At 45.0% G+C, this 12,936-nt stretch overlaps 1 protein-coding gene across 1 annotated transcript in view; it reads left to right on the top strand.

Annotated features, from left to right (window-relative positions):
* LOC107292849 (zinc finger protein 850-like) overlaps window positions 1–12,936 on the top strand; it is a 75,498-nt gene that overhangs the window by 47,500 nt on the left and 15,062 nt on the right. The window contains exons 2-3 of the mRNA XM_029285234.1: window positions 4,067–4,336; window positions 8,134–8,599. Of these exons, the coding sequence (XP_029141067.1) occupies window positions 4,067–4,336; window positions 8,134–8,599 (736 nt within the window). The remainder of the gene's footprint in view (window positions 1–4,066; window positions 4,337–8,133; window positions 8,600–12,936) is intronic.

The raw sequence follows: 12,936 nt of genomic DNA, 5'->3' as shown, positions 1-12,936 counted from the left end.
AAGGCTGCTGGAATTGGGTATGTCTAGTTTAATGAAGAGAAGGACGAGGGGGGACATGATAGCAGTATTCCAATATCTCAGGGGCTGCCACAAAGAAGAGGGAGTCAAGCTATTTTCCAAGGCGCCTGAAGGCAGGACAAGAAGCAACGGATGGAAACTAATCAAGGAGAGAAGCAACCTAGAACTAAGGAGAAACTTCGTGACAGTTAGAACAATTAACCAGTGGAACAACCTGCCTCCAGAAGAGGTGAATGCTCCAACACTGGAAGTTTTTAAGAAGAGACTGGACAGCCATTTGTCTGAAATGGTATAGGGTTTCCTGCCTGAGCAGGGGGTTGGACTAGATGACCTCCAAGGTCCCTTCCAACTTTATTATTATTGTTGTTGTTGTTTTGTTTTTGTTGTTGTTGTTGTTGTTGTTGTTGTTGTTGTTGTTATTATTATTATTATTATTATTATTATTATTATTATTATTATTATTATTATTAGTACTATGAGCAGGAGAAAGGCACTGCTGCTCTTATCACCCTACCCAGATCGTTTGTTTGGTGGATTCTTCCTTCAGTTCTTGGCCCCATTCCCAACTTCCATGTATTTTTCAGGCTGGGCAATGGATGACTTGTGGGGTTGCTGGAGAGGGTCTATCAGGAATTAAAGATGTGCCTGTTCCCAATGTAGATCTCATTTGAGGAGGTGGCCATGCATTTCTCTGAGCAAGAGTGGGCATTGCTGAATGTGAATGAAAGAGCCCTCTACAAGGATGTCATGCAGGAAAACTATAAGCACATATTGTCCCTGGGTAAGTATTATGCCTCCTGTTGTCTCCTCTATTATTAAAACATGGAATTTTTTTTAGATTCCATGTTACATGGGTTTACATAAACAACCAATCAGGCAATGAAACACATGAACAAGATTATGAAGGACCAGGGCATTTCCATTTTAACAAAGATTAGAACATGTAAGACATTGTTTTTTCCAGCGGTAATTTATTTTTTATTTATTATATTTTGGAACCGTCCATCTTCCTACTTGGGAGTGCCTGTGAAAGTTGGACTCAGGGAAGGAATGGGAGAAAGAAGATTAATGCCTTTGAATTATGGATTTTTGGAGATGATCATTAAAAGCACATGGATTGATCAACTCTTAACCAAACAGAGGCCAGTTGATCCCTTGAAGCAAAGATCAACGAGAAAATGCTCCCCTATTTTGACAGATGATGTGAGGGATGAAAGGATAGATAGGATTATTATGCTTGACAAGGATGAACAGAGAAGCAGAAAAGGAATAAAATAAAATAGACGATCAGGACCAAGAAGATTTCTGGGTAATTTTCAGATATTGCCAAAGGCAAGTTAAGATGCTGAGCATTTGGTCTTAGAATCACAAGGAGTCAAGCCGGCTTTGATGGTGCCTAACCAACTTTACTAAAGAAAACATATCACGTATGTTCTCCCTGATCTTTTAGGCTTTTCAACCTTTTCACCCATTGTACCACTTTTAGGATATGGCAATATCCGAGTACCACCAGTCGCCTAGCAAGGTGTCAAAAACTTGATGATCAAAAAAAAAAAAAGGAAAAAAGTGATGAAGTACAGGTAGTCCTCGACTTACAACAGTTCGCTTAGTGACTATTCGAAGTTACAATGGCACTGAAAAAAGTGCCCCCCAAGCCACAGCCGAGCAAGACACCTGCCTGCCCACCTGGTGGCGCTCTTCCTCCTGTCCGTGGTTTCCATTGCTGTGAGCATTTCTGTTGAGGATTGGCAGCGGGGGTGGGATGGGGTGTGTGTGGTTTTTATTCCCCCCATCTAATGGGTGGTTGCAGCAGGTTTTGGTCACTTCACATGACCCTGGGACACTGTGACCGTCATAAATATGAATCAGTTGCCACACATCTGAATGTAAATCACAAGACCCTGGAGATGCTGCAACATTCCAGCTGATCGGCACTTCTTCTGGGCTCAGCAGAAGGGCTAGGATCAGCGCTGAGCTCCAGCTGGATCCTGGCGCTGATCCTGGCGCTTCTGCTGAGCCCTGACAGCCCTGCAGCTCCAGCCATCTATCACTCAGGCTTGTGCGGTGCTGCCACCGATTCAGCTCATCCCCCTCCCCTGCTACCACTTTTCTAGGATGGTCGCGTACCACCTGCCAGGTGCCAATGTACCACAGGTGGTACCCGTACCACTGGTTGAAAAGCCCTGTTTTATAGGACAACTGCATAGTATATTCACATTCCTCAGCAGTTCCTAATGCAGCATGCTGTTTATAAAGCCAGCTAAAATTGGTGTGTCCTGTTTACAGATAGTCCTCGACTTACAACCATTTGTTGAATGACTGTTCAGGGTTAAAATGACACTGAAAAAAGTGACTTAAGACCAATTCTCACGCTTACGACCACTGCAGCACCCCCATAGTCATGGGGTCAAACTTTGGGTGCTGGGCAACCAGCACACATTTATGATGGTTTCAACATCTCAGTATCCTCCACGTGTCATCTGCCACCTTCCTAGAGAGCGTCGGGCAAGCAAAATCGATGGGGGAGGCCAGATTTGCTTAACGACAACATGATTCGCTTAGCAACAGTTGTGATTTGCTTAACAGCCATGGCAAAAAAATCTCATAAAATGGGGCATGACTCACTTAACAACTGCCTTGCTTAGCACTGGAAGTTCTGGGCCCAGTTGGGCTCAACCACCTCTAATGTTCCAACTTCCTTTATATATTTTATACTCTATTTCCAGGACGTGTCCAGTGAGTTCCTGGTGGTTTCCCATTTAGGGGGTCTCAGTCCTGCTTCATTCAGCAATATGGCTGCCATACATGCTTTCGGAGTTTATTCATTAGGATGGGATTTGTTTTGCTGACGGGGGAAAAAGAGGGGGGAAATCCTTCCCCTAGGCCAGGGGTAGGCAACCTCGGCTCTTTTATGACTCGTGGACTTCAACTCCCAGAATTCCTGAGCCAGCCATGCTGAGGGGAAAGGGAGAGGTTTCCAAGCTGAGCCATGCTGGCTCAGGAATTCTGGGAGTTGAAGTCCACGAGTCATAAAAGAGCCAAAGTTGCCTACTCCTGCCCTAGGCAGCTAATGTCCACTGACCTGAAAAAGAGGAGAAGAGCTGGGTATTATATTACATTGCAAAAGTAGACAGGCTGTTTCTGCCTCTCTCTGAGCAGGCTTCCCAATGGCTCAGCCTGGCATGGCCACCCGCACGGAGCAAAGGGACGGGCTGTGGAGGTTGAACTTTCAGGAATTTTGGAAGAACCAGTACTTGACAAAAGGTGAAGTGCGGCTAAAATAATCAGAAGTAATAATTACATTTCTACTCTACGTGTTTGGTCCTTATACATATAATAATTTGTTTATAGGGGGGAAAAGGAAACATGCATATAGGAAAGTTATAGTTAAAAATGCATATTTATTCATTATAGGAGCTGCCTGTGTATGTATGAAAGGGGACAGTAGCATCTTTTCTATGCTAAATATTACATACAGGTAGTCCTCGAATTTTAACCATAATGTGGTCTGCCCATCAGGGTCGTAATCCATGATGGTTGTAAATCGGGTGACCCACGTGATCAACACGATTTTACGACCTTTTTTGTGGCGGTTATTAAGTGAATACCACAATCATGAAGCAACATACATGGTTGTTAAGTGAAGCCCTGGTTTGCTATGGGCTGGTTTTACTGAAAGTAAAATGGGGTCATGTGATTGTGGGATACTGCAAATGTCCATAAATGCATCCTGGTACGCGGTCTAAAGTCCAGATACTTCCTTTGCAGGAGATATTTCTCAACCGGGAAGCCCCGCAACCACAACACCTTTCGGAAGATTGCTGGGTCATTCACAAGTGACGGACTCCCTGGATTCTGACCTTCATTACAACAGAGAACTCCAAGAGGGGAAGCAGATTGTCCAGGGCAGCTTTGTTGAAACTGTTCCCTTAAGAAAAAGCATCCAGGCTGCAGAATGTCCTCCAGCTGATGTAGGAGAAAGGAAGGATTCTTGTCCGAAATGTGGGAAAACTTTCTGTCACAAATCGGCACTCACTGCTCACCTGAGAATCCACACCGGAGAAAAGCCGTATCACTGCCAGGAGTGTGGGAAAAGCTTTAACCAGAGCTCGGCCCTCACTCAACATCAGAGGATTCACACTGGAGAGAAGCCCTACGGCTGTGTCAGTTGTGGCAAAAGATTCAGTCAAAGCTCCGCTCTGACCCAGCACCAGAGGATCCATACTGGGGAGAGGGCCTACGCCTGCCTCGACTGCGGGAAGAGCTTCATTTACCAGTCAGCTCTGATTCGGCATCGGCGAATCCACACGGGAGAGAAGTGCTACATGTGTCCTGACTGTGGAAAAGGTTTCAACCAAAGCTCTAACCTGATTACGCATCGGAAAATCCACAAAGGTGTGGAAGGTTGGTGGACAGCCTCCTTGAGAGCATCGTTCTTCTTCTGAAAGCAAACCGTTCCACCGGTTGGTTGTTCCAATTGTGGAACAGCTTGCCTTCAGAAATTGTAGGTTCACTGGAGATTTTAAAGAAGAAATGGGACAGCCATTTGTCTAAAATGGTATAGGGTTAGGCCCGGAGGGAAGGACAGCAGGTTCCAAATTGGTGCGCATGCATGCACGCAAACGGTGCTGTGTGCGCTGGCACACTGGCAACCCTATTTGCGCATGCGCAATGAGTCACACACACCCACCCAGTGCTAGCAGACCCATTCGTGCATACGCAAACGGGCCACACACACCTACCTGGCGCTAGCGGCCCCATTTGTGCATGCACGCATGTGTGAATGGGGCCGCAGGTGCTAGTGCAAGTGGCAGGGAGTGCGCGCACACGCGTGCACGCACCAGCCAGCCATTTCCGCGGCCCGCTGGCCAAGAGGCTGCAGCCTAGTGGTGGGCCGTAGCCCATAGATTGGGGACCCCTGTTATAGGGCAGTGGTGGCGAACCTATGGCACGGGTGCCAGAGGCGGCACTCGGAGCCCTCTCTGTGGGCACACATGCCGTTGCCCCAGCCTTGCCTTTGACCGCGACCCCCTCCTCACCAGCAGCCTCCCTGGAGGAGAGTTGCCCTTGAGCATGGCCCACGCAGAGCAGCGTAGCCAAAGACATGGCAGCCAGGCAGCGTAGACAAGACTGCCCTTATGCCCCAAAGCGCACAGTTGATGCTGCGGGGCGTGGGCAGAGGGCGTGGCCACCATGGCGCTGCTGGGCTGCCTGGGCGATCTGTGGTGGGCCCTGGAGGCGGTGAGTGGCCCTGCGGGCAAGCAGGGTAGGATGGGATGGGAGTGGGGCCAGTTTTTGGGCACTCGGTCTCTAAAAGTTCGCCATCACTGTTACAGGGTCTCCTGCTTGAGCAGGGGGACGGACTAAAAGATCTCCAAGGTCTCTTCCAACTCGATTCTGTAATTCCTATACAAGTAGTCCTCAACATAAAACAGTTCATTTAGTGAAGGTTCAAAATTACAACAGCACTGAAAAAAAGTGACGTAATGACCATTTTTCACACGGCCGTTGCAGCATCCCCACAGTCACATGATCAAAATTCAGATGGTTGGCAACTGGTTCATATTCATGATGGTTGCAATGTCCCGGGGTTATGTGATCAGCTTTTGCGACCTTCTGACAAGCAAAGTGAATGGAGAAATCCAGATTCACTTAACAACCACTGGCCTTCTACCCGGCCAGGTGCCCTTCAGATGAATGGGGAATCCAACTCCCATCATCCAGATTGGGAATTCTGGGAGTTGCAGTCCCAACACATCTGGTGGCTGCCATGTTAGGAAAGGCTGAGTGAACTAATTCCCCAAAAAATTGAAGATTCTTACCTCATACGCTTGGCCAGTATGTTGTATAACCATAATAATAGCATCCGCCTATCCCAGGTCCTTGGGAAAGACTTGATAATTGGATAAAAATGCCAAATCCAGTCTAAATATCTGGCTGGCTGTGTAACCAACCATAATTTTTTAAAATCTATATGCTGCCCAGTATGCAGTGACGCAGAATGGCTATTGTTATTATTGCTCTTTGATTAAGTGATTTTCAGCCTTCCCTCTGATATTGAAGGCTGTGGCTGATCCAATCAAATCAATTCCATTTATATGCCATTTATCCACTGATTTGCTCCTTACTATAGAAACCATCAAATGATATAGTAATAGTAATATACATTTAATATATTTGACTTCTGCAGAAACAATTTTTTCAGTTAATTTTTTTATTTATTTAGAAGATTTACATATGACCAAGTTGTGTAGTTATGATTCCAAGCAATGTACATCCAATACAAATCTGAACAGAAAAACAGAGATTGCAAATAAGAAACCTTACAGAGTCAAAAGAAATGAAATCCTGTAACCAACACAACAGAAATAAAACAGACTTCTTGGTGGTATGAAAGATTTTCAGAAAAATTACATCAATAGTGGGATAATGTAATAGTCTAAGGGCAGGGCAGCCACCCAAAACTTTAGATCTAGTTATTTATTTAATTTTATTATTCAGATCTCTCATTTGTTATTTTTACAAATAACTCAAGGCAGCAAAAGTATCTAATACACCTTTCTCCTCTTATTTTCCCCACCACAACACTGTAAGATGGATTGGACTCAAGAGAGAGAAAGTGACTACCAGGGGTAGGCAACCTTGGCTCTTTTATGACTCGTGGACTTTGACTCCCAGAATTCCTGAGCCAGCCATGCTGAGGGGAAAGGGAGAGGTTTCCAAGCTGAGCCATGCTGGCTCAGGAATTCTGGGAGTTGAAGTCCACGAGTCGTAAAAGAGCCAAGGTTGCCAACCCTTGGACTAGCCTAAAGTCACCCAGCTGGTTTTCATGGCTAAAGTGGGACTTCACCCATTTCCCACTTTCCAGCCTGGTGCCTGCTAGGCCTGCAAACAAACTACATGGTGGCTGAAGTATAATTTTTGCCAAACTGAATATTTACTGAATTCCCAGCCAGGACAGCCATTGTTGAGCATTTGATGGAGGGGGTTTGCTTAGCATTACGTATGAAGGGCTTCATTTTGTGTTAAGATAAAAAAATCTATGAAGAAAGGGATTTCCTGGCCCAAATCTCTCCTCTGCTTCCAAAAGGAGTAGTTCCGTGAGATTTCTTACATGAATCATCTCTGCTTTGTGGCATTAGCAATATCTTCCAATACATTGGAAGGACATAAGAATCTGCCCCTTTTTTTTTGGTCTGCTCTTCAGGGTCTCATACAGTGGCGTTTCTCACCAGTTTCTTGAGCTTGAACCTAGACCTGCATGCAAAATGTGTCCTTTGTCACAGAGAAGTGATCCCCATAGTGCAGGGGTGTCAAACTCAATTTCATTGAGGCCCGCATCAGCATTGCGGTTGCCCTCAGGGGGCCAGTTGGGTGTGGCCAGGGTGGGTGCAGCCTACTAGGTGGGTGTGGATGGAGTGAGTGTGGCCTACTGGGTGGGTGTGGCGATCGCGTCAAGGGTGCCTGTGGGGGCCTGGGCAGGAGTGGGATAGATCTGAGGGTATCTGGCAGAAGGGGGTGGGACCAGGGCAGGTGCCAAGGCATGGTCCACTGGAGGAGCCTCACTCTTCCTCTCAGGCCATGCGGGGGGGGCTTATGGAGCTAAGACTGAATGCGTTTCAGCATAGATGGCCACCACAAAATTGTACATTGGCTCCCGGCCGGCCTGGGCCAGGGCCAAGGCAATGGGGGCCGTTCCCTCACTGTTTCCAGGATGGCTTCGTGGGCCACATGAAACCACTTTGTGGGCCGCATCTGGCCCCCGGGCCTTGTGTTTGACATGTCTGCCATAGTGAGCTGTTTTTTTGCTGTATTTGTAGTTTCTAACTGACATTCTGTTTTCCTGTTTTTTTGTTTATCTGTTTATCCTGAAGGTAATGGAACAGCCTACGGGAATGACAAAAATAATCCTGAGCTTGAAAATGGTGTGCAGTTAGAACCGCATAGCAACACTTATAGGACACTCCAGCAAGCTTGTCCTCCCCTGGAAAAATGCCTTTTGGACTGGAAACTTTCCAAGAGAAACCCTTCAGATCAGGCCCAGGCAGCACCTGTGCCTAGCACAGGAAGTTTGATATCTCAGAAGGACACCGTAAGAAAAGTAGGCATTCCTAGGGTGAAACGGCCACTTATCTGTCACGTCTGTGGGAAGAACTTCAGATATAGCTCCCATCTGGTCAACCACCAGCGGATCCACACGGGAGAGAAACCCTATCACTGCACAGACTGTGGGAAAAATTTCATCCAGAACTCAGCGCTCAAAAGGCACCAGAGGAGTCACCGAGGTGACAGGCCCTATCGGTGTTCAGATTGTGGGAAAAGCTTTAGTCGGAATGCCCATTTGGCCAAACACCAAGGGATTCACACTGGGTTAAAACCTTACGAGTGTCTGGACTGTGGGAAGAAATTCAGCGTGAAGATGAACCTCGTGATTCACCAGCGAATTCACACGGGAGAGAAACCGTACACGTGCTTGGAATGTGGGAAAAGCTTTAGCCAAAGGGCTCATTTCATTATCCACCGGAGAATTCACACGGGAGAGAAGCCTTACGAGTGTCCAGACTGTGGGAGAGCCTTCCGTGTGAGCTCACACTTGGTTACACATCAGAAAATCCACATGGCAAAGACTTCTTTCATATGTCCTGACTGTGGGAAAAGTTTTAACGGGAGCAAGCAGTTCGTTCAGCATAAGAGGTGTCACGCCACTGGAGAAAAAAGTCCCCTGCCAAATTCAGGGCTAACTATTAAGAGCGAGCTCTGAATTTCCTTATTAGGAGTGAATTTCTGGTTCAATCAGCCCTTGAAGTTGAAGAGGGCATTTCTGTTTGAGGGAATCAAAGGAGGCAAAACGTCTCCCGGCTGTCTCTTCTAATGGCCAATGATGAGTCTTTTTCTGCGCACTGAGCTGGAATCAAGGCAGTTTGGATAGGAGATTTTTCTCAACTTTTAAAACTGTTGGGGCAGAGTTGAGAGCCAAAGACAGACAATGCAGTGGTGGGCTTGGGCGTGGAAAGACCTGATTTCAGCCATTACACAAACTAATCTTATTCAGAAAATTGAGAATAGATGAAGCAGAGGGGAAAAAAGCTTGGGTCTACTCTCTTTGAATTTTTTTTAGATCAAGAACGGAGTGCCACAAATAAGATGCTGTACTAGACCAAGAAGAGAACCATCCAGTGGAATTGTCAGGCATCTCCACCGCTTCTGAACAGCATCCAGGGTAGCAAGGAAAGGATGGAGGAACTAGGAACAGCTTGGTTTCCTAGAGAGGACAGTTCTTATGATTGCACTGACTGCCAGCTTTGGCGAACAGAACAGGCACTGCTCATGGCATCTACCAAGTGGGCCTTTGCACTGAATTGAAGGAGGGTGAATTTGTGAAATACCACTAAGGCCGGCCAAGATATTTTATTGTTTGAAGTGAAGAACAAGGTGTCTGGCCCTCATTCTGTTTACACCACCCCAGCTACTTTCATAGCTGGATTTTATTTCAACTGTGGCAATTAGACATCTTTTTGTGCTAGGCCAGTAGGTGGCAGTCCAGCTTAGGGGGCAGAGGAGAATGTGGGGAGGAGGGCTGCTTGCTGCCCAAATCTGTAGAATCTGTGCATTGATGATGTTTCCTAGTTTGGGTAATGAAACATCTGCAAGAAAACAACCAAGCTCGGAGAGCACCAAGGACTCCACAGTCTGTAGAATGTGTCTCCTGAGAACGTCCGCCTAGGCCAGGGGTAGGCAACCTTGGCTCTTTTATGACTCGTGGACTTCAACTCCCAGAATTCCTGAGCCAGCCATGCTGAGGGGAAAGGGAGAGGTTTCCAAGCTGAGCCATGCTGGCTCAGGAATTCTGGGAGTTGAAGTCCACGAGTCATAAAAGAGCCAAGGTTGCCTACCCCTGGCCTAGCCTCAACTTTGCAGGCGCACAGCCAGAGATACCAGGGCTATATGTGGCTCCCCAAATGCCTAGCATATGCCTTCCACCTCCAAAATTTACCAGGAGATTGCAACTGTTAGTATAACAGAAAGGGGAAGTAATGATATGTAACTAATGTGATTTTAATTACATATAATTACATATAAACTGCATTCAATCGTATTTAACTATTGTCCTTGCCTGACTGTTGTCTTTTGGGTGTGGACTCTGAACTGCAATCAAGAAGCCAAGCACAAACATTAGCCTGAGAAAGGGTGTGTGTGTGTCTGCTGTGCCTGATAATAGTGCAGATCCTATTTTAATGTAATTAATGACATTAAATGAAGTAATTTCTGTCCCATGAATTGGATTCAGAAGTGTGTCTCGGGGGAGGGGAGGAAAAAACCCTCCAAATTCTGCCTCTTTCATTAGCATGACTTTATATTTTGTCTTTACTGTCACCAAAAAAAGAAAAGTAGCTTCTATACATGTGATAAAATGGAGCTAATTTGGCTAACATTTAATTTGATTGGAGTCTCTATTCCCAAATCCAAAATGTTATTTTTGAACTATTACTGTATTTTAGTGTTGTAGAGGGGTTGGAGGTTTTTTTGGCCATTCAGGAAACTGCTTAGAGTATAGAATTTTGTGAATGCAGTTTTGTGAAAATGATCCTTTTCAGATTTTTTTCCCAATTTTTGCATATCTTTCACTATGTCGTCAGAGCTTCATGTGGGTCTTGTTGATATATAAAGGGAATCTGAGTGGACAAATAACACCAGTGTTGGGTGCTTATTTCGGTGATTTTGTAGCCATGTATAATGCAGTGTACAACTTTGGGCAGTCCAGCCAATGAAATTAAAAAGGGCCAGTGGTGTGAATAATTTATTAAACAATCAGGATTGACTTGGGCTATCTCTGCTGTATAGGATACTCTCAAACTTTGGATCTCCTCTTCCTTGTAAAGTTCTCACTTCAGAGATTCTACAAGCATACCATGCCCTACCGATAGCTCAAGCTTGAACTGTGGGGTCCTTGGTACTCTCTGAGCTTCATTGTTTTCTTGTTGACGTTTCATTACCAAATTCGGTATCATCATCAGTGCCCTGCAAGAAAATAACCAAGCTCAGAGAGCACCAAGGACCCCACAAACCATGCCCTGCTAGAAAGAAAACATGAAGACTTCTATAAAAAAAGATCTTTGATGACTATCAGCCTGGAAAATTTTATAAAACTATGTCCAAATTCCCCTAGCCCTTCACCAATCCACAATCAGAGCTGACGAAATGACTTATCTGAGACAATAGTCACTCTTATCGAGAACGACTGTTCTGCCAACATCATTACAAGAGCAGGAACTCACAAAAGCAAAAAGAACAATATCCAGTGATCTGTAGGCCTCTTACCTTGTTTAAATGAGTCCATTATTAAAAAATAATTGCATTCATGGGAAAATAGAAAGGCATTTTATTAGCATTATTTGCCAAGAACAATACTGGTACTTAACGTTGCCAAAACGCACATGGGTGACCTTTTAGACCTTAAGAGGATTGTTTCATGGATAGATTAATAAAAATGGGATTCTTAAGGCTCATGGGTGTCTTCACCTCTGGCAGAAACCAAACCAATTATTTTGTTGAAAATCTCACATCCATTGTCAAGCATTGTGATTGTAGCCCCAAGGCCTGAAGGTGTTATGATGCCTCAAAACCAAGATAAGCTGTGAGGGACTTCCAGTTTGATGTAGTGATATGGACGCAGGAATGCAAGGCTCTGCTTTCTGCGCCAGATTTTGCCCGGCAGGGGGCCCTATAAGGGCCTAAAATCGCCCCAGAGAGGCAATGAAGAAGGAGGAGAGACAGTGGTTGATCCGTTTGATCTGAGGAAGCCCTCCAAACCGGCAGGGGAAAGACTGGCTGCACTCCTGTGGCCAGCCTCCAGCTACTGACAACCGAAGAAAGAAGCACTAATTAGCATATCATAAACTCTGTGTTTGGAACTGGGTGAGAGTATTGATCCTTTCTTTACTATTTTACAACTGGATTTCCTGGAAAAGGCTCCCAAGAAGCTGAAAACCTCCGAACGTGAGAAGGAAGGGGATTGCAGCCCCCCCTTCCAGAGGAACAGAAGGGGCATTTTAATTTTTTTTTATAGGGGACAGAAACATTTAACACTCAAGCGGAAGTAATGTAAAGCTATAGTTTTAACAAATTTGAGAACTGAGAAAATTGTTAAGATTTTCTCTTTGAAAAAATACAGGGGTGAAATATAAGAAATCAACCTTCTATTTTAAGAGTCGGAAAATGGATATCGAATGACATCTAGTGGTGGACTAGAGTATAACACCACAGCTGCAATGATTGATACAGACCTGGCAAGAAGCCTAGAAACAGATAACAACCTACTTTCTTTGTTGTTTGGTGACTTTTAACTTGACAGAGAAAGCTGGCAACAAGAGAAAAATATTTTAGCATACTTACTACACTGTGATAACCTAATTGTTTTGAAACCTGTTGACCTTCTTGGATTATAAACATATACCGAGCTCTGACTTTTAATCTTAAGAACTATTTGGAGAGAAAGAAAAAAATGACTTCTGGCTACGTTTTGTCTGGAGGTTTTTGGATTGCTCGTAGGGTGGCTGAACGTTTTAAACACTTTGAATATTTTGGATTGTAAATTTCGGCTGATTGACAGTTTTTGGATGCCTGAGCAGAAGGACTACTACAAAATATTGCTTTCAGTGGTGGACTTATATACTGGAACTTATTGGATTATAAAGGCTGTATATAAAGACCAGAAGAACCAGATGAGACTTTGTCTTATGGACATTAAGACTGGTGGTATAAGACAAGATTAGTATGCGGGGATCACAACAGTTCTGATAGAATATCTGGAGGGGGAGAAATAAAATGGATCCTTTATATCTAGACAAAAATGGTAGGAAAGCATACTTAATACTCCCATCTAAAGCCCCCAGCCAGATTACCAGGGATTTGTAGAAG

This window comes from Protobothrops mucrosquamatus, unplaced genomic scaffold (genome assembly GCF_001527695.2).
Source record: "Protobothrops mucrosquamatus isolate PMUCROS unplaced genomic scaffold, P.Mucros_1.0 scaffold1440, whole genome shotgun sequence".
In the NCBI taxonomy this organism is placed as follows: Eukaryota; Metazoa; Chordata; class Lepidosauria; order Squamata; family Viperidae; genus Protobothrops; species Protobothrops mucrosquamatus.
Note: the sequence above shows the minus strand (reverse complement) of the source record. Positions and strands in the feature narration are given on the sequence as shown.